This window comes from Camelus ferus, chromosome 31 (genome assembly GCF_009834535.1).
Source record: "Camelus ferus isolate YT-003-E chromosome 31, BCGSAC_Cfer_1.0, whole genome shotgun sequence".
Classification (NCBI taxonomy): domain Eukaryota; kingdom Metazoa; phylum Chordata; class Mammalia; order Artiodactyla; family Camelidae; genus Camelus; species Camelus ferus.
The window spans coordinates 7,634,028-7,654,408 of record NC_045726.1 but is presented as its reverse complement, the minus strand read 5'-3'; the positions used below and the strand labels follow the sequence as shown (position 1 = coordinate 7,654,408).

Genomic DNA, 20,381 nt, shown 5'->3' with positions numbered 1-20,381 from the left:
CATTGTCACAGTCGTCAGTAGGACAGCCAACACCCAACAGAAGTTGCTAGGCTTACCTGCCACGACTTTGTAAAGAAAACAACGAATCCAAATGGATTTAGACAGTTTATTACCTACACACAGCGAAGCATGATCAGCAAGGTGTTAGCTCCTGCGGCCACAGGATGACACCCAGCCAGGGGGCCAGAGGATGGGCAGTGGAGGTGGCACGCCTCTCGGCTGCTGAGGACCCAACTCCAAACCGTAGCCAAGTGGTCTTATAGCTCAACCTGAAGGGGGCTGAGGTGGAAAGTTCCATGATTTCACTCCCTGAAACCAGGGAGGTGGAGGAGACCCTGCCTTGTGGCCACCCATCATAACGTGGCTTTTATCCTTTGGGTTTCAAAAAGAACTGCAGGGTCAGATTCAGTCAAGACTCATGCCGGCCTGCAGTTAAGTCTTGCCGATGTGGTCCATGTGAGAGCTATACAAGGTCAAAAGGGCAGATCTGTTCCTCTCCAGATGGGAGGCTCAAAGAAAAGGTGAATGGGGAGCTGAAGGGACGACAGGGGAAAGCCTGGGTGTAGAAAGATGTTTCTGTAATTGGAAGCCTCCACAAATGATACAGACATCCTTTCTATGAACAGAGAGGAAAGCAGGCCTTGAGGAGAGCACGACTATCGCTCTGAAGTGAGAAAATATATTCTAAGTTGTTTTCATGAGAACCTTAGCTGCGGCTCAGCTTTTCAAATCCAAGATCTTAAGATTCTAAAGTTCTGATGGCTTATAAGAAATGCTAAAAACCAACAGCTGTGGGCACATCCCAGTGCCACAGTTCAGTTTAAATCCCCTGGCTGTGTGAGAGACGGAGGCATGAGAAGGACTTGCAAGTTGATTGGCGTTTCTTGGCTTCTCACGTCAGGGGTCAGGGTTGCCTTTGATACAGCACTCCAGCTGAAACTTACAGTAGGCAACTAACATTTCACTTACGTGGCACTCAAATCTGCAGGTACCGTTTTCATAACATCTCTTGTGCATTTCTGAATACAATGGATTCAAGCCTGGAAAGAAAATAAATGGAAAGATAATTCTCGATAGGCCTTTTGGGACTATAGAATGGCTGGTCCTTCCATTTTTGTCAAACTGGATTCCAAGAGAGTTGGTCATAATGATTGATTCTGTAACCGAAAAAAAAAATTAACTAGTGCTATGGATTGAATTTTGTCCCCCACCAAATTCATATGTTGAAATTCTAACCCCCAATGTGACTGTACTTGGAGATAGGGCCTGAGGTAATCAAAGTTAAATGAAGTTCTAAGAGTGGGGACTTCATCAGTGGCCTTATTGGTGGAACCCGGAGAAAGAAGGCGGCTGTTTACAAGCGAGGAAGATAGCTCCCATCCGGCACTGAATCGGCCTTCAGCTGGTCTTGGACTTTCCAGCCTCCAAAACTGTGAGAAAGCAAATTCTGTTTAAGCCACACCACCTGCGGTATTTTGTTCCTGCCGTTTGCACTGACTAAGATAACTGATAACTTGGAACTTTGCCCAAACTGATCAGATAATAAACTCTAAATAAGAATTTTCAGTCTAGACAGAAAAAGGAAACACAAAATACTTATGAGAGAGAAGGAACCAGTGAAATGCACGCAACTTGAGGCAGTGCTGTGGGTTCAGAGGAGGGTGAAATTGATTCTGAAGACGGGATCTATGGCTGGAGCCCACGGCATTTGAGCTGGGCTTACCGTTTTGTGCACATGTCACTCCATGGAAACATCAGAGTATGAATGCTTCTTTATTTTCATGTGTAAGAGGGTGTTAAAAGGAAAAGGCTGCTAAAATTTGGCCATCTGTAGAAATTTTGAGTTAACATATTACCCTATCCATCATGTCCTGGAGGATAACTGTCCTATAGGAAAAGAGAAGGGGGTCAGGGGTACTTAGCCAGTGAGACGGAAGCCTAAGAAGATGAAGTGTATGGTCTATATAAAGAGACCAGAAGTTCCTGTGGAAATGAAAAGTTACAGGAATGTATAAGGCACTGAAGGGAGTATTGAAGACTCTGGGCAGTTGCCGACTGTCTGGAGACCCTGAATTCATTGCCATGCGCTATAGTGGAACTGGTCCCATCAACAGCTTCCAGAAGCCTGGATCCTACGGATTCTTAAATCCAGCCTGTTGAGTCACATTATCTGAAGATCTGGTTCATCTGCCTGGAGAATCCTTAAGAGAGGAAGAGAAATTAAGTAGGACCTTGCAACATACGGATGTGAACTGATTCAGTAACACTGAGTGAAGAGGATATTCAAGATGAGATTTCTAAAGTCAGTAACAGATATGGTCAAGTGAGAGTGTGACGCTAGCTGGGTTATCCCTCATGTCTCCTAACTGCTGCCTCACCCGATCATACATTTCTCATATCACACGGAGCTCGTCGATTCTCTTGGAACAGGCAGTTCCAAATCTGTTTCTCCTTGTACGTAAGGGATCTACAGATAATAAACGAATTACAAGTCATTCCAGTAAATTAGAAAGCTTAACAAATTGTGTTATTATTATTTGTTGGTTTTGACTCTTATACCTAGATATGTTCCTGAATAGAGATAAAACAACAGCTTAGGCAAAACAGGGTGGAGTATTACTAATGAAAACATAGTGACAGCTCTAATAATTCAGGTACTGAATATATTACCTATAGGCACATTCCATTCATTATCCCACATAATACTTGCAAGACTCTGAAGTTAGTGTTACTATTATTTTCCTTTTGTAAAGGAGGAAACTAAGGTTCAGAGAAGTTCAGACTTTCGCCTAAAGATGCACAGCTATCAAGTTGGAAAGCCAAGGTTCAAGCCCAGGTCTTGCTGACATCAAAGCTGGTTGATGCTTTTTCCATGTTGAAAATGAAAGGGGGACATTCATAGGTTTGATTAGCACAAATTGTCTTCTTGACAAAGGACCCCCCGCCCCCAACTCCCAGAAGATTCCCATTTACCTGTCAGCGCTGGATTCCAAAAGAATAGAAACACAAACACAATGAGGAGAGGCATCATGGCTGGGAGCGTGTATTGAGGAGGCTGGAGGCAGGGTCTGACACAGGCTGTCAGGGAGCAGAAAGGGGAAGCGAGCACACCATCTGGTCCAGGGTACGATCTGCCCCAGGGAGACATGCGACACTGATCCCCCAGGGGCAGCTGGGTTGGCGATGCCTGTGTGAGGGAAAAACGGACAGCCCTTTCCCGTTTGACAGCTTTTGCTACTGGCAAAGGCACTGCTCCCCAACCCCCGGATTTTCCAAAAGTACTAATGGAGACCTCAGAATTATATGCTTTTTCTTTTTTAAATAAATAAAATTTACTTTGTTTGGCTTTTATGTTACAAAAACTAAATGATATTTTAGAAAATTCATAAAATATTAAAAATTACAAGGAAAGAAAAGTCACCCTTGAGCCCCACCTCTCAGGGACAACCTGTGTGTTTCTCAAGAAAGTTTTATTTGTGCCCAGTTTATTCTTTAATAGTCTATCTTTGTATAGTGATAAACTTAATGTGCTTGTATTTATGGATCCTGCTTTTGTAATGTGATATATACTGTAAGTATTCTCCATGCCATTATAAACTTTCCATAAATGGTATCTTTAAAAGCTACACAGTATTTTACCAAGGTCATTAAAAAAACTGTCACTATTAAAAAATCTTTATTGAGATGTAAATGAAAAAAATTCCTGCAAATATTAAAGTATACAGTTTGATAAATTTTGACACACATTTCCTTGAATGTGAAGCCATCATCACATTCAAGATAATGAACATATCTGTTCCCCAACCATTCTTTTTTAACTTATTTTTTATTTAAAAAATTTTATTAAAAATATTTATTATTGAAGTATAGTCATTTACAATGTGTCAGTTTCTGGTGTGCAGCACAATGTCCCAGTCATGCATATATGTACATAAATTCGTCCCTCAGCCGTTCTTGATGACTTTTTCCTCTCCAGCTTTACCTGAGGTATAATTGTGGTTCTCTAAAAATGTTAGGATTTTTTTCTCTTTCTGTGAAAAAATGCCATCGAGATTTTATTAAGGATTGCATTGACTCTGTACATCACATTGGACAGTATGGACTTTTTAATGGTATTAATTCCTCAAATCCATGAGCACAGGATTTCTTTCCATTTACTTGTATCTCCTTCAGTTTCTCATCAATGTTTTATAGTTTTCAGAGCAATGATCTTTTACTTCCTTGTTTAAATGTATTTCTAGGTATATTACTCATTTGATGCTATTGTAAGTGGAATTGTTTACTTCTGCCCTTTTTCAGATAGTTTGTTAGTGTGTAGAGACACAACTGATCTTTGTATGTTGATTTGGCTGGTTCTCCTGCGGGGGAAAGTGAGGTGTGAGTGAGCACCTGGCTTCCCTCGCTATTCAGGATTCTTCCAGAGACCCATTTCTCTCTCACCCTACCCACCCTAAGCAGAATACTGGATTATGAGCTGCATGACTAGAGGGAGGAAAGAGGCCGGGAGGGTGGTTACAAGACTGTTGGAGCACATTAAGGGGATGCAGATCCTGTAACTGCGCTGAGATTCTACCAGGAAGCCCAGCCATGAGCCCCTGGGGTGTGTCACCTGTGCATCCCCCAACCAGTCCACAGGCACCCCTAGCCCTCCATGCACCTCAACCCTGTAGCTGACTGCCTCCTTGTGCATGTTCCCAATGGCAGTGGCAAAGGCAAGCTTTGGAAGATGGCTAGTGAGCATGTGCAGAAAGCCAGCCTGAATCTGTGGGCCAGCTAGAGACCACAGACTGGAGCCTTAGTGCCAGCCCTGGGGAAGCAAAAGGGAGGCTGGCTTGGTGCATTGCAGCATCTGGAAGGCACGAAAGCTTAAGAATTCTGCCACAAGAGGGAGCAAGAAGCATGAGCAGTCACAACCGGTCTGAGGAAACCTCAGAACTGGGATCCTTTGGTGGTGTCGTTTCTTTGATTTTTCATTTTTTGAAGTTTTGTGTTGCGGTCTTTGCAATATGAAGTAGCAGTCACCTCCTCCCATCCAAACTAACTGCCTTCAGGAGAGAAATGCCTGCCCTTAGCCCTGCTAGGAATTCTGAGGTTCCCAACTCTGCCACTCAACGGTTCTCAACACCCTTAATTTTAAACGTCATTAAAATCTTTGAATTTGGAAAGGATGTTATGTCGCATATTTTCATAAGAGATCTTGATCAAATAATTTGCTGTCTTTGATCGTAACTCTTTAAAAGTCCAATATAAGTCCATATGTAGATACTGTTTTTCAATAGTTCCAAACTGAAGTCAAGGGCAAAATAATACTCAACTATAATCTGTAAGGACTTCCCCCTGGGGGTTCTAAAGTAGTATAATTTAGTATCCTGCTTTTATGTGATTTGACTTGGTATCAGAATAAAAGCTCTGTGTGATTCAGAATGTGGACGTTTACTTTGATTCCTGGGTCCTTAGGAAGTCACAAAACAATGGAAACTGTCTTACTTATGTAAGTTCTTTTCTTGGTAGAGTTTTCATAAATTTCTAATTTTTTCTTAGCAAATATTTAGTAAATTTTCTCCAAGTGGTCTATGTCTCCCAAATGTTAAGCATCACATTTCTAGTGAATATTTATATTGAACAGTAAACTTTTCAGTTGTGCTTTAGATAGCAGAAATAATTAGTAGAAGATTAAGATCATTGGTAAGTACACGGCAGGCAGGCAGGAATCTTTAATTTAAAGATGACTGATAACACTAGGAACGCTATATGATCTGGGACATAATTCTCTGGCCACTTTTCTGCCTTTCCTTTTGCGCTGTACACTTCTTGGGGCAAGAGCTGTGTCTTATTTACTATTGTATCCCTAACCCTATTGTGGTACTAAAGATTTATATTCTATCCCCACAAAGGGATGACACTGATTTAATAAAATATTTTTGAAAATATTTAATTTTACAAAGATTTGATTTTTTAAAAAGTAGGGCAGCAGGACGTGAGAAAGACCATAACACTTCACTGGCGAGCTTGGAATAGAGGCTCAGAAAAGGAAATCACTAGGAAGGGACCAGCAGAAGTATCAGAATGAATTAGGAGGCACAGTTACATGCCTTCCCATAGAATGGCAAAGTCCCTGCAGAGAGAACCATGTAAAGGTGTTACTGAATGGTAAATAATAAATAAGGCTACATTGAATAAGAAACTGCTGGACTGTTTATAGGACAGTCCTCCTGGAAATGCTCAATGACACAGAAGTATTCTTCAAATCCTCCCTGTGAAAGTTAGCTTTGGAGATAAAAGGTGCACCACTGCCATTTACCATGCCAAAGCACCCCCAGCCAACTCCCTGAGGGTCCCTAACAGGAAGGAGTCTTTTCTCTTGGTAACATCCATCTACGAGCAGTAGCTCACCAACTGGCGAGTAGCAGTGTAGGTGGATGCCTGGCTCCATTAGACCATCATTAGGAGTGAGTAATGGTGCCCTGGGCAACCCACGTGGGGGCACTGAGAGATTTCTATGCGCCTAAGAGAGCCATTGACCTGGACACACAAGATCTGCCAGCTTGGCGGCCTTTTTCCTGATTATACTCAGGAGGAAGAGAGAACAGAAAAATGTGGACCAACAGGTTTCTTTTTTTTTTTTTTTTCTTGGAGGAACTCATCTTTCTTCACATGATGTTCCTGGTCAATAGGCAGAGAAATGTATTTAAATTCATATGAGAAATGTATGCTCATTCTGTGACAATTTACATATTTCTTGGACAATCTTTCTCTTAAAATTTTCCTCCTACAAAGTTGTAATAGTCATAATCACCTACATTTTATGTATAATTTTTGTTATACATATAGTCTCCACTTAGAAGGTGAAAATAACAGAGGTACACGAAGAAAATATTAATAATTGCCTCTTCACCTGTGATGCCTTCCCTGTGAGGCACCAACTTTATTGATTTGCTTGCCAACAATTTGATGAGTATCCTTTTGTTAATTTTCCATTCATATATATATATATACACACATATATATGGCTTTTTATTTCCAGTAATAAAATCATACTCTGTAATTTGCTATTTTTTAACTTAACAATTTATCATGGACATCTTTTCAGGCCAATTAAAGTAGGTCTAACTTATTCTTTTCAATAGATGAATAATTTTAATGCATAGATACGCCAATCATTGTCTGATTACACAGTTTCTAGATTTTTTTCCATTACAAATGACACTGCAATAAATCTTCTTGCACACGATATTTTAGTGGACTGTGTGCTGTTACTCCTATGAGATAGATTCTTAAGTGGAATTGCTCTACAACAAGACACGTTCATTTTAGATTTTATTAGTCATGGTTGGATTGTCTCTAAGAGAATTTAGCAATTTATAGTCTCACCAATGAGGTTTGAGAGCACTTATTTCCCCATAGGTCCACTGCACTGAATAATACCCTTTAAGAAAAATCTTACCAAATTAAGAATTTTAAAAAGTCATCTGTGATAGAATTGTTTCTATGATTGCCTAGGGAGATTACAGGGTTTTTTTTTTTGGTAATGTTTATTGGCTAATTGTATTTATTTTATTGCTGATCTGGTTCTTCATATCTTTTACCCATTTGTCTACTGGAATGCCTTTCTATTCTTAATTTTTTATGACTCTTGTCCAGTAGAGTTTTAAATTTTAATGTAGTCATGTCTGTCAGCAATCCCTTTAAGGGGTTTTCTTTCTAATTTAAGATGTCCCACTTCAATCTGAAATCTGAATTACATAATATTCTCCTTTATTTTATTTTCTTCCAGTGTATGTATATTTCTATTTACAAATTTTACTTGTTTTGTAAAATTTTAAAAATATTTCGAAATGTTGAAGTTAAATGCTCTTTAAAAAAACAGAAACAAATAATTGCAGATAGAGCTAAAGCTTCACTTTGTCATTCCTCTTTCTTCCTACCTTCTTTGAAAAAAATAAAATAATGTCATTTGCAGCAACATGGATAGACCTGGAGATCATCATTCTAAGTGAAGTAAGCCAGAAAGAGAAAGAAAAATACCATATGATATCACTCATATGTGGAATCTGAAATAAAAGACACAAATGAACTTACTTACCAAACAAACAGACTCACAGATGTAGAAAACAAACTTACAGTTACCAGGAGGGAAAGGGGGTGGGAAGGAATAAATTGGGAGTTTGAGATTTGCAGATACTAACTACTATATATAAAACAGACAAACAACAAGTTCATACTGTAGAGCACAGGGAACTATATTCTAACTTGCAGTAACCTATAATGGAAAAGAATATGAAAAAGAACATATGTATGCATCTATATGACAAACATTATGCTGTACACTAGAAATTGACACAACATTGTAAAACTGACTATACTTCAATTTAAAAAAGTGGAAAAAAAGATTGGAATTATCCCAAAGGACACATTTTGTTACATTTCACTTAGCGGTACGTGAACATATTTTGAACATATTTTCTTGTCTTTAAGGTTTTTTCTATAGCACCATTTAAAACTGTATAGAAACACTACCTTATTTTCTATTTTATGAAATGCTGGTTTCCACCGATTTTTTATTATTTAAATAAAGTGATGTAGTAACACCTTCCAATCAGAAGCCCGCTTTTCCTTGGCACCAGGAAAGCAGTACTGTGATAATTATTTCCTTGTTTTTCTGGATAGTTTTCTAGCTAAGTCGGCCACACCTCTAGTGTTCTCTGCTGACTACTTTCTCATTTTTCATAATATGTATAGGCTGAGAATTTTCCAGTTCTCCAAGTTCTGTTTCCTTTTCGTTAATCAATTCTGTTGTTATGTCATTTCTCTCTTGCAGCATTTTACGTTTTAACGTGACTCAAACCCCTTTATGCCAAAACATTTCTTTATTGGCTCTCCCCCGACTCCCAGCCTGCTTTCTCTTCTTGGCCTCTCTAATTCAATGAGCTGTATCGCTAACCATCTCTTTCTCAGCTCTGGGACATCAGTATCATCTTTCGTAGCTTCGTCTTCTCATTACATCATTGTAGGGCCGCTGCATCCTGTCAACCCTACTTCTGAACTCCACCCTGAATCTCTTCCATCTTCTTAGTCCTAGTCCTAGATTACTGGAATGCTGCATAAATATACTGTTTTTATATAAGATTGTATATGTCATAAATAGAAAATATACTTCATTTTCAAAACCACATGAAATTTTAACAAATACCAATTTTATCTTAGATCACAAAGAATATTTCAATAAATTCACACAAGCTATAGAAAAGATCACATTCTCTGGTTTTATAAAATTATAGTTAATACATGTGGAGCTTACAGTGGGGTCAGGTGCTGCATAAGAACTTCGCATACACTAACTCACATAATCCTCGTAATGCTGTGATGGAGGTTCTATAGTTACCCCACGATACAGACAAGGACACTGAGCAGAGAGAGAGACCAAAGAAATTGCCCAAGGTCAAAGAGTTAGTAAGTGGTGGGGCTGGGAGACAGCCCTACAGATGAAATCATGATGTGGTTGTGGATGCAAGTTGGGGAAATTAACACAAACGTACACACATGAAAGCAGAGTGTAAGCCTTTATAAAGTATTTACTTTAACCTGACCATCTACACATATAATTACCATGAGTTTCCTTTATCCATCATATGAGTTATTCTTATTTAGACAAGGGAGTTTTAAACATTTTTATTTTCCTTTCCTGGAGCTTGAGGAAGATGGAGTTAAGACTTTTTCATCACTTCTTTTTTCTCCTGAACTCAGATTTCCTCGCTCTGCAGCAGATACTCCAGTCAGCACAGTATCTAATTGCATATTCATCCGCATTGCACTTCATTCTGCAGTTATAGTATCCTGAAGGGCACCTTTCGTGAAAAAAGCTCCTGGCTTTGAAAAGAGAAAGCGTTATATTGTATTACTTACTTTTATATTTTAATGTCTGAAGTATTTCATAATAAATTAAAACAATAGCAATACATAACTTTCCCAGAAAAATAAAAAAGAAAAGAATGCGGGAGAGAAAAGTGGAGATACTGGTCTCTCTGTGTCTGCTTACTGGACTCAGCATAATGTCCTTCAGGTTTGTCCACACGGCTGCAAACGGCATAGTTACCTTCTTTTCAAGGCTGAATAATATTCGGTTATGTTTATACATGTATATATATGTGTGTGTGTGTGTATATATGTATGTGTGTGTGTGTGTATATATTTATACCACAATTTCTTTACCCAGTTATCCACTCACAGACACTTAGGATGCTTCCACGTCTTGGCTGGTGTGAATAATGCTACAGTGAACATGGGAGCACAGATATCTCTTCAACATCGTTTCTCTTGGACATACACTCAGAGGTGGAGCTGCTGGGTCTTACGGTAGTTCTAGTTTTCATTTTTTGTGGAACATTCATGCCCTTTTCCATAATTGTTGTTCCAATTTACATTCCCACCAAAAGTGTTCAAGGGTTCCCTTTACTCCACATATGTGCCAACATCTGTTATTGTTATTACTTTTTGGTAACAGTCATTGTAACAGATGTGAGGTGATCACTCATTGTGGGTTTGACTTGCATTTCCCTGATGATAACTGCTACTGAGCACCTTTTTGTGTTCCTTTTGGCTATCTGTATGTCTTCTTTGGAAGAATATCTATTGAGGTCCTTTGCCCATTTTTAAGTTATTATTATTTTTGGTTATTGAGTTGTGTGAGTTCCTTGGATTTTTCGTAAGGAACTTGCAAACCCTGATTGGGTATAGGGTTTGCAAATGTTTCCTCCTTCTCTGCAAGCTGTCTTTTTACTCTGCTGATCGTTTCCTCTGCTGTGCAGCGGCTTTTGCGTTTGACGCGGTCCTGCTCATTCTGCTTATGCTTAGTCCGCATCTAGTGCATCTTGTAAAGGTCATGAAGCAAGAAAGATCTTGCCCTTCCTTCTAGAAATTTTACAGTTTCAGGTTTCCTTTTAAAGTTTTTAGTCTATTTTGAATTGATTTTTCTCTATAAATGCACTCTTTGGCAATGCGGCTACCCAGTGTCCCTGACACCATTTGTGGAAGAGACTGTCCTTTCTCCATCGTGTCGACTCCCTTGTTGACTATCAGTCCACCTGGTGTGTGTGGGCTTATTTCGGCGCTCTCTGTTCCTTTCCATTGTTCTACATGTCTGTTTTTACTACAGTACCATACTTTTAAAATTAATGTAACTTTGTAATATACTTTGAAGTCGTGAATTGTGATGCCTCCAGCTTTTGTTTTTCTTGCTCAAAACTGCTTTGCTATTCAGAGCCTTGCATCCCTGGCAAAATCCCTCCTGATCCTGGTGTTTGATACTTTTAATGTATTGTTGAATTCGGTTTGCTAATATTTTGTTGATGATTTTTGCATCTATGTACATCAGCAACACTGGCCTTTATTAATTTTTTGTGGTGATTTCTTTGTCTGGTTTTGGTATCATGGTGATTCTGGCCTTGTAAAGTGAATTCAGAAGCTTTCCTTTCTCTGCAATTTTTCTGGAATAGTTTGAGAAAAACAAGTGTTAACGCTTCTCTAAATGTTTGGTAGAATTCACCCGTGAAGCCATCTGGTCCTGGACTTTTGTTTTTTGGCAGTTGTTTTTATTACTGATTTCAGTCTCATTACTGACAGTTGGTCTGTTCGTATTTTCTATTTCTTTCTGGTTAAGTCTTGGGAGATTGTACATTTCTAGGGATTTGTCCATTTCTTCTAGGTTGTCCATTTTATTGTCATATAACCTTTGGATTTCTTGTTATGTATAATATATGTTCTTTATTGTTTAAGCCAATTGAGTCTTAGTTTTTTCTAACTTGAACCTGAAGACATATTCACTGGTACAATAATGTCCAGTAAAATAAATATTTTTAAAAAACAACCCACACAATGGGAGAGAATACTTGCAAATTTATCCTTGATAAAGGTTTAGTGTCCAGACTATATAAAGAACTGACAACCCAGTAATAAAAAAACAACCAAATTAAAAATAAGTAAAGACATTTCTACAAAGAAAATATACAAATGGCCAATAAACACTTAAAAGATGCTCAACATCATTAATGTTGTAAATTAGCAGCAAATTAAAATACAAATTAATAGTACAATGAGATATCACTTTACATTAACTAGGATGACTGATAAAAGAGACAGACAATATTATGTGGAGAAATTGAAACCCTCATGTATTGCTGGTGGGACTGTACAATAAAGCATGAAGCTGTGGAAAATAGTTTGGCAAGTCCTCAGACATTTAAACATAGTGCAACCATTTAACATAGCAATTCTATTTCCAGGTATACAGCCAAGAGAGTTGAAAATATGTCTCTAGAGGGAGGGGATAGCTCAAGTGGTAGAGTGCATGCCTAGCATGCACAAGGTCCTGGGTTCAATCTCCAGTATCTCCATATAAACAAACAAACAAACAAACAAACCTAATTACCTCACCCCAAACAAAAATTAAAAAAAAGAAGAAAATATGTCCACACAAAAACTTTGACATAAATGTTCAGAGCAACATCATTTATAATAGAACCAAACTAGAAAAAATCCAAATGTCCACCAGCTGATGAACAGATGAGCAAAAGATTGTATCATTTGATAGAACACTGTTCATCAACTGAAAGGGATTAAGTACTGACGCATGCTACAACATGAAGACACTCTGAAATACATTATGTCCAGTGAAAGAAAACAGACACAAAGGGTCACATGTTGTGTGATTAAATTAAATGTCCAGAATAGGTAAACTGATAGAGACAGAAAGTAGATTAATGGTTGCCAGGGTCTGAGGGGAGGGGAGGATGGGGAATGACTGCTGCTGAATATGGGATTTCTTTTTGGGGTGATGGAAGGTTCTGGTGATGATTGCACAGCTTTATGAATATACAGAAAACCACTGAAATGGTACAGTTTGAAAGTAAATTTTATGGTGAACTGTATCTCAATTAAAAAAAAACCAAGAACAATGAGGGAAATCTTGAATTGCAAGGTGTTAAAATGGGATCTAAGGTAGATGTGCATTAGGAAAGATAAATAAGTCAACAGATAATAAATCTCAGTGAGAAGCCCAAAGATTTATATATATATATAAATTATATAGTATTGGTGGCTTTAAAATTTGGGAGGGTTAGATTGATTATTCAATAAATATGACTGTATAATGGGTTATTTGGTTGTGTTAAGATGGCACCTTAACTCCCACCATACATAGCGTCACCTCCAAAGAAGCCTTCACCCAGATCAGTGGTCAGAGGGAAGCACAGATTAGGAAGGAGCAGCTGCCTCTTCATCCTGGCCCTTTTTCTAATTACCACCCACTTTCCATTCTTCCAATTCCCCAAAGTTCCTGTGTTTTGTAAACACCTTCTTTAGATCAAACACAGCCCTCAAGTTTGAGTTTATAACGGGTTAAGTCACTGAAGGGCACAACCTTATGGACGTTGTCCTTCCCATCAACTCCCCACTCCTTGAGCAGCTAGAGCACGCCCCTCACGTTCTCTGTTGCGCAGTATAACCTGCCCTTGTCTAATTGATTTTCAGACTCTTGGAAGACCTTGTATTCTCTCTCACTTATATTTTCATAACTCTGGAATGAAAGGTCCCCATCTTACCTTGAGGAACCATGGACAACAAGGCAAGTACCCCAAGGATGGAAAGCAAGACCCTCATGGTTGAATAAGTCAAAGAGAAGCCGTAGCTGGGATGAAGAGAACTTCTTTCTACGTTCAGTACTCAAGAAGTGAGCTGCTGTATGATTATTGAACCTTTCAGTAGCAAGAACACTTCTGTGTTCCAATGAGCCTTCGTATCAGGAGATATGCAATGGGCACGACCATCCGTCACTCAGAGTACACTTGCTAAGTGCTGGCAGGGCGTGGGCAAAGACAGTAGGATGCACAGCACTCACAGAGAAAGAGCTGCCACAGTGAAGGCAGGAGATATACTCTGTTGAAAAACCACCGTCTTATGGTTCCTGGAGGAGCTGTAAAGGTTTAGGCAACATTTGTAGAGTAAAAGGATTCAGTTTACTTCCCCAGGAAAAGGAAGAGAAGCACTAGATGTAACAGCATGCCTATGTATTAGTATTTTGGGGGATAGACATTAGCAGACTTAAGCAATGACACTGTATTTGAAACCATATACAGGCTAGTGAGACACAGAACAACTCTTGTCTGATTACCTCTTTGTCCAACCAGCTGAATGAGATCAACTATTTTTCATATCTAAAGTCTTAGAGAACACCCATTGTTTCCATTTCACAGTCATATGCAATGTGAGGGGGAACAAAAAGGAAGAGTGAGCCTCAGATGTACTTGGGGAAGCAGATAATACAGAGAAGACACTGGAAGGCACCCCGAGTATGGGTCTGACAAAGCGGTGCAATTACCTTGTAGACACTAAGGAGATGAACGCAGAGGAACCCCAGAGTAGTTTGGATGGCCTAGGGACGCTTAAAGAAGACATGAGTAAGAATGTCACTTTTAGAGACTGCAAAGCATGATCTTATTTGGGCTTCATGATTTCTTGGATGGTCTTTCTCTGGGCTGAGTGCCTTTTGCCAGTACCGAGGGGGCTGCTCCTTTCTGCCATGGCTTCCTCTGGGTACTTCTTCCACTTCAGGGTTTCAGTGGATGGAACATGTAGTTACATTATTTGAGCAGGTCCTCTCTGGCTATTGAGACTTTGGAGATGACATCTTGAGCTGGCTCAGGGATGCAGGATTGGTGGAGGGACGGGGGATTGAGGTTCTGGAAGAGACAAACTTCACAAGCCTTAGCCAAAAAAGGGCCAATGAGGGAGCTGAAAGCTCTGGGGATAACTTTCCCTATGCCTGGGTTCAGGTTTCTTCCCCTCTGAAGTTGCTGGGACAGTGGCACCTGGGAACAGCCCCTCCCAGGACCCAAAAAACTCGCAGGAGATCTGGTCACTGGGGAGTGTGCTGGCTATTGCTGACGACTCCATTTACTTAACCTGACTTCCCGGGAGTATTCAGCACCTCTCATCATGAATCCAGAATTCACTCAGGTTTTTCTAGAGTCCAAATTTTTTTCATATGTCTTGGAATTCTTGGCTTCTTGATCATGAGGAAAAGCTTTGGAAGAACAGTTTACACTGCAAAGCAATTTATGAGCACAAATCATTGAGTTCCCTTATGGAACACCAAGGGCTGAATTTTCAATGATCCTTTGACATTTTGTATAAATTCTTTTTTCCCATCCAGACAGATCTGAAGCCAGAAGAAGGTTTGGAAGGCTGCCCAGAAAGCCCAGGAACATTGGGTGACCCACGGGCTGGTAGTCAGGGACATCAAAGAAAGGTCAGAAGAAGGTTCACTGCATTCGGGGGTGGGTGGGAGGGCACCAGGTGAGTGCTGAGAGGTAGCTTATCACCAGATTGCTCAGGGCCTCAGCAGAGAAAGATAAAGCACTTTGACAAAGGCCCTTCCTTGAAAGAATACAGAGAAGAAAATCAGATAGCCATCAAGCCATCAAAGTACAAACTGCCACAGCAGGAGGAGGAAGGAGTTAATTTACCATGAGATAATAAATCAGATTCAGGAACTACTGGGTTTTATTACTGAACTTAGCTCTCTAGAAAGGCACTAGATATTCAGGTAACTTATAATCAGGTGGTTACTGTTGGCCGTTGCTCCCCGTGCGTAGCAGTATTGAAAGCTTTGGAGTCCTCGCTGTATCAATTTCTTTTTCTTCTTGTCGCTGAAATCTTTCTAAATGTATTGTTTCCTTACCTTCAGTCTGCAAACATCCTCAAGTTCCTGTACTTCAAAACCAAAAGGTAAAATTACCTTCCTGTCTTTTGTTTACTTCTTATGTCAGACCTTGACTTTTCCCTCTTCATCTCAGGGAAATAATAGTATGTGCTATTTCCAGGTCTTTCCATTCACTTTTTACCCTACAGGCTTCTGACATTTCTCATCTTTCTGAATATACTTTTGCTAAATCACTAATAACTTTTCCTTTGTAGAAAAACCAAACATATATATATATATATATATAAAACACACATAAGTATGTACATAGATACCTATACATATTTAAAATTCTGGAAAAAAATAAAATTCTGATTTCTAAATAATATACTCTTATTTAAAAATTGGAAAACCCATAAAATTATTAAGATGATAATAAATACAATGCATTATTTTACCACTAAAAGATCATTACTCTTTTGGTTTATTTCTTCTCTGTTAAAAAAACAGGAGGAGAAGAATTTAAATATTATTACAGAATACTATGAACTCCCTATACTGAAAATCTGAATGAAATTGACCCATTTAGGGAATTACATGTCAACAAAGTTGGCCAATAAAATAAAAATGCAAGTAGTCAAAGTTCTATCCTTTCACATTCAACAGATGCTAGAATGAGCTAGATTTTATGCACAACCTTCAAGGAATAATTTCTGTTTTATGAGAATAATTCGGATGATAGAATAAGCTGGATGGCTACTCAACACATTTTTATGCACTAGAGTAGCCGCAACATAGGTGTGTCACAAGGGCACCATGAGTTACATATTATTGCATCACAAAATACCCCAAGATACAGTGGCTTAAAACAATAAACCTATATTACCTATGGTTTCTGTGGGTCAGGAATCTGGTGTGGCTTAGGTGGGCGCCTTTGGTTCAAGGTCTCTCATGAGGTTGCAGACAAAGCTGTCAGCCGGGGCTGCATTCTCATCTGAAGGCTGCGGCGGCGTCTCTTTGTAAACTCACTCACGTGGTTGCTGGCAGACCTCAGGCCCTTGTCACCTGGGCCTCCCCTGGAACTATTCATGACACGGCAGCTGGCTGGCCCAAGAGCAAGTGATCTGGGAAAGAGTGAGAGAGGAAACCCAAAAGGAAAGTCACAGGCTTTTTATAATCTAATTGTGAAAATGGCACCCCGTCTCCTGCGATGTACTCTGCGCATTATGTCTAAGTTGACAAGTCCAGGCCACATGTGGGTGTGAACCTAGGGGCAAGGATAGCTGAGGATTATCTGAGAAGCTACTTCCACGGACAGGAAGAGACAAAAATGGCCAATCTAGATCACAATATTCTATGGATTTGAGCTAGGTTGTCGGAGAATTATTCTTTTCTTCTCGGTGATGGCATATTTCCTTGATTATTTTAAAACTCTACTGGTTGTCTTGAGACGGGGACTGTTCACTGGTGCTGCTGCGTCTGGGGCAGTCTAGGATTTTTATGGGCTGATCTGTTCGCTCTTCTTGCTCCCTCTTGTGGCAGAATTCTAGAGCCTTTGTGTTTTCTCCTTTCTTACAACTCACCAGGCTGGTTGCTGGAAACCTCTTTCCTTTTTCCAGAAGGTGGTGCTAAAGCTCCAGTTTGTGGTTTCTCCCTGGTCCGCAGACCCTGGTCCCTGCTTCTGAAAGCACTCTGATCACGGCACTGCTCTCACCACAGCCCTGGAGCCAGCTCAAGGATCTGGCTGCGGAGTGGCGGGAGCTGCGGGTTTAGCACTCCAGGTGCTGAGGTGCCCACGGTCCTGGTGAGGAGCCCCTCAGGTGGGGAACTCCGGAGGCTTGTGTGCAGACTTCTGTGTGGAGGCTTGCGTGCTGATGTCCTGGGGCGGTCAGCGGGGACCGCACCCCTTTAACGCCCTTTGAAATTCTGTCCTGCTTCCTTCCCTTTCCCCTCCCTCTCGCAGGCATGAAGGTCACACCTCGGTGCTGTGAGTGCTGTGGGAGGGAAACTGGCTTCTCCAGGCACCCTGGGGAAGACAGCTCCGTTAGTGCAGGATTATTATTTTCTTTTTGTGCTAGCGTGTTTCCTCGCTTTTTCATATCTCTTGAAGTTTTGTGTTGCTGCTTTTGCGCTGGAAGTAGCAGCCACCTCCTTAAATCTTTGCCAGTTACCTTCAGATGGGGTGTTGTTCTTGTGTTGTTATTAACAGGTTTTCTCTGTCATTGCATTGGCTCAGCTGTTCAACTCTTCCTGCTCTTTCTTTTGGCAGCATTCTTGAGCTTTTACGCCTTCTCTGGTTCTAACAGCTCATCAGGCCGGCTGCTGGAAACCGCTCTTTGGTTTTACAGGAGGTGGTGGTATAGCGCACGTTTACGGCTTCTCCCTGGCCAACAGACCATGGTCTATTTTCTGAACACACTCCTTGTTCATGATTTTTGCATTTTCATATGTGCGTGGGACTAAAAGTGAAAAGAAAAAATGCATGTACTCTTCTAAATAAAGGAATGGCAGATAAAGAGTAATCAGAAGAGGGAAAAGTTTAGGTAAGATTAAGGCACATAGTTTTCCCAATTAGATGGTTCAAAATTAGTTGCAATAAATGCCTCAGGAACATCACAAGCAGGCAAAGCAGTGGCTTTGAACTGGCGTGATTCCCATCGGGGATTTAAAACGGCTGTGTTTAGTTCTAGGAACTGCATAACTGAAGCATCAACCACAACTAACATTTCCTGTTTTTGAGAAACAGATCTCAACGGCTAAGCTAAACCAACAGCAAAGACTAAGACTAGCTCACAGGGATTGAGCACCAAGCACCAGACAGGTATGTAGGTGGGAAACACCTGGACAATGATAATGCCAGGAAGCACATGGCTGCCACCCCAGCCGGCTCATGTCAGATATGCTTTCAGCAACTTAAAGAAGTTTCCTTCTATCACTATCTGATAAAAGATTTTATTCAAGGAACGTATGTTGAGTTCTGTCAATTGCTATTTCAATATAATTTGAGATGATCAGAGATTTCTCTCCTTTAATCTGTTGAGACTAATTCCTTAGTGGTTGTCTGAATAAACTGCAGACTTCTTGTGTTTCTAGGACAAACTCTTTATTGGTGACAACATACCGGGCTTTCGATACATTGCATGGCTCACTTGGCTGATGTTTATTTAGGAGTTTTGCCCATATTTTAATTTCCGACTTATTCATTTCTTTTTTCTCTGTGTGCTATCCTTTGGGTTTTTCCTTTTTTTCTTTCTTAAAATGGATTAAAATACACATAATATAAAATTTACCATCTGAATCATTTTTAAGTGTACAGTATCGCTGTCTTAAATACATTCCTATTGTTACAAAGACTTCTCCATAACTCTTTTCATCTTGTAAATTTGAAATGAAGCTGAAATTCTAATGCCCATTAAAGAACAACTCCTCATTCTCCCTTATCCTCAGCCCCTGGCAACTACTATTATACCTTCTGTCTTTCTGATTTTGACTACTCTGAGTACCTCACGTAATATAGGTATATAAGATCGATCTAGCTCCCTGTCGACACTGTGTTAAAAAAGGTTTTGCTCTTCATTCGACTCATTCTCTAAAATGTTATATAATTCAGCATAACAAGATGGCATTGCTAATCAAATACTAGGCTCATCCTCCTGTAAAATTCTGTATACATGAATCAATGAAGTCAATATTAAATTCGAAAAAATATGTGCTACCAACAGAAGCACTATGTAATATCTTCAATTCAGTTTCAGTTATGTTTTCTCCTCCAAAGTTTACTTAATCTAAATAAAGAACAAAGTTTCCATTTACTTAATATAAATAAATAATTCTCCATGTTCATTTTCTCAAATGTTTAGTTTTCTGCAATGTAACAAAAGTTTGGAATTTAGGGATACTCAATTTTTAACTATTCTTACATCCTACATTATTTAACTTGAGTTTTACCTAACATTATGCTTGTATCATAAATGTTTTGAAAACCTTCTTCCACATGGAAACTTCTGTTTAATCTTCCTCTGCCTCTCCAGGAAGGGTTTGGGGTTTGACAACATATGCCTGTAGCAGATACTATGTGCTAGCTATTCAAAAAACTGCCACTGAATTCTGCTTGGGGCTCATGATTAGACTAGACACCCCACCCTTCCACGTGGTTGGGCGAGGCCCTGCCGCTGAGCTCCAGCCAGGAATGTGAACAGAAGTGATGGTCCCGCCCAGGCCTGGCCCATGCGAAACCTCTGTGTGCATTCCTCCATGCTCCTTCTCCATTCCTATTTACAGGGACAACGATGCCCTCCGTGACATCAGAGGCCACGTGTTGAAGAAGGCAAAGTCTCTGTTAGCTGGGTTATGGAATGACCACATGGTAGGCCCAGTCTACCAGAAACCCCTTTCCTAGGCTGTTCGTGTCAGCACGAGAGAAACTTCTGTGCACTTAAGGGAATTTACAGCGTATTTATCACTCTGTATTACTATAGACAGTGTTACCAATTAATGCCTGAATTCATTATTTCGGGTGAGACAAAGGAGAAAGCAGAATAAGGATGGGCTCAACGTATTATTTAAGACTGAGCGCCCCCCCCCCCCCCGCCCCACTATCATAGTCTCTATACTTAGGCTGACAGGGTGCAAATTCGGCTCTAAGATGACTAGCAGTGATCAGACTAAGGAATTTGGACTAGAAACC

The 20,381-nt window shown here is 40.0% G+C and overlaps 2 protein-coding genes across 2 annotated transcripts; both read right to left on the bottom strand.

Moving 5' to 3' along the window:
• Positions 1 to 897: 897 nt before the first annotated feature.
• DEFB134 (defensin beta 134) lies at positions 898 to 3,031 on the bottom strand. The gene is made up of 2 exons (XM_032470805.1): positions 2,974 to 3,031; positions 898 to 1,040 (listed from the first exon to the last, which is right to left on the bottom strand). Exons 1-2 carry the CDS (start codon positions 3,029 to 3,031, stop codon positions 898 to 900), a joined length of 201 nt encoding a protein of 66 aa, XP_032326696.1.
• Positions 3,032 to 9,587: 6,556 nt separating this feature from the next.
• Positions 9,588 to 13,653, bottom strand: LOC116660718 (beta-defensin 43-like). Its single transcript, XM_032470804.1, has 2 exons — positions 13,596 to 13,653; positions 9,588 to 9,867 (listed from the first exon to the last, which is right to left on the bottom strand). Exons 1-2 carry the CDS (start codon positions 13,651 to 13,653, stop codon positions 9,719 to 9,721), a joined length of 207 nt encoding a protein of 68 aa, XP_032326695.1. The 3' UTR covers positions 9,588 to 9,718.
• Between the last annotated feature and the right edge of the window lie 6,728 nt (positions 13,654 to 20,381).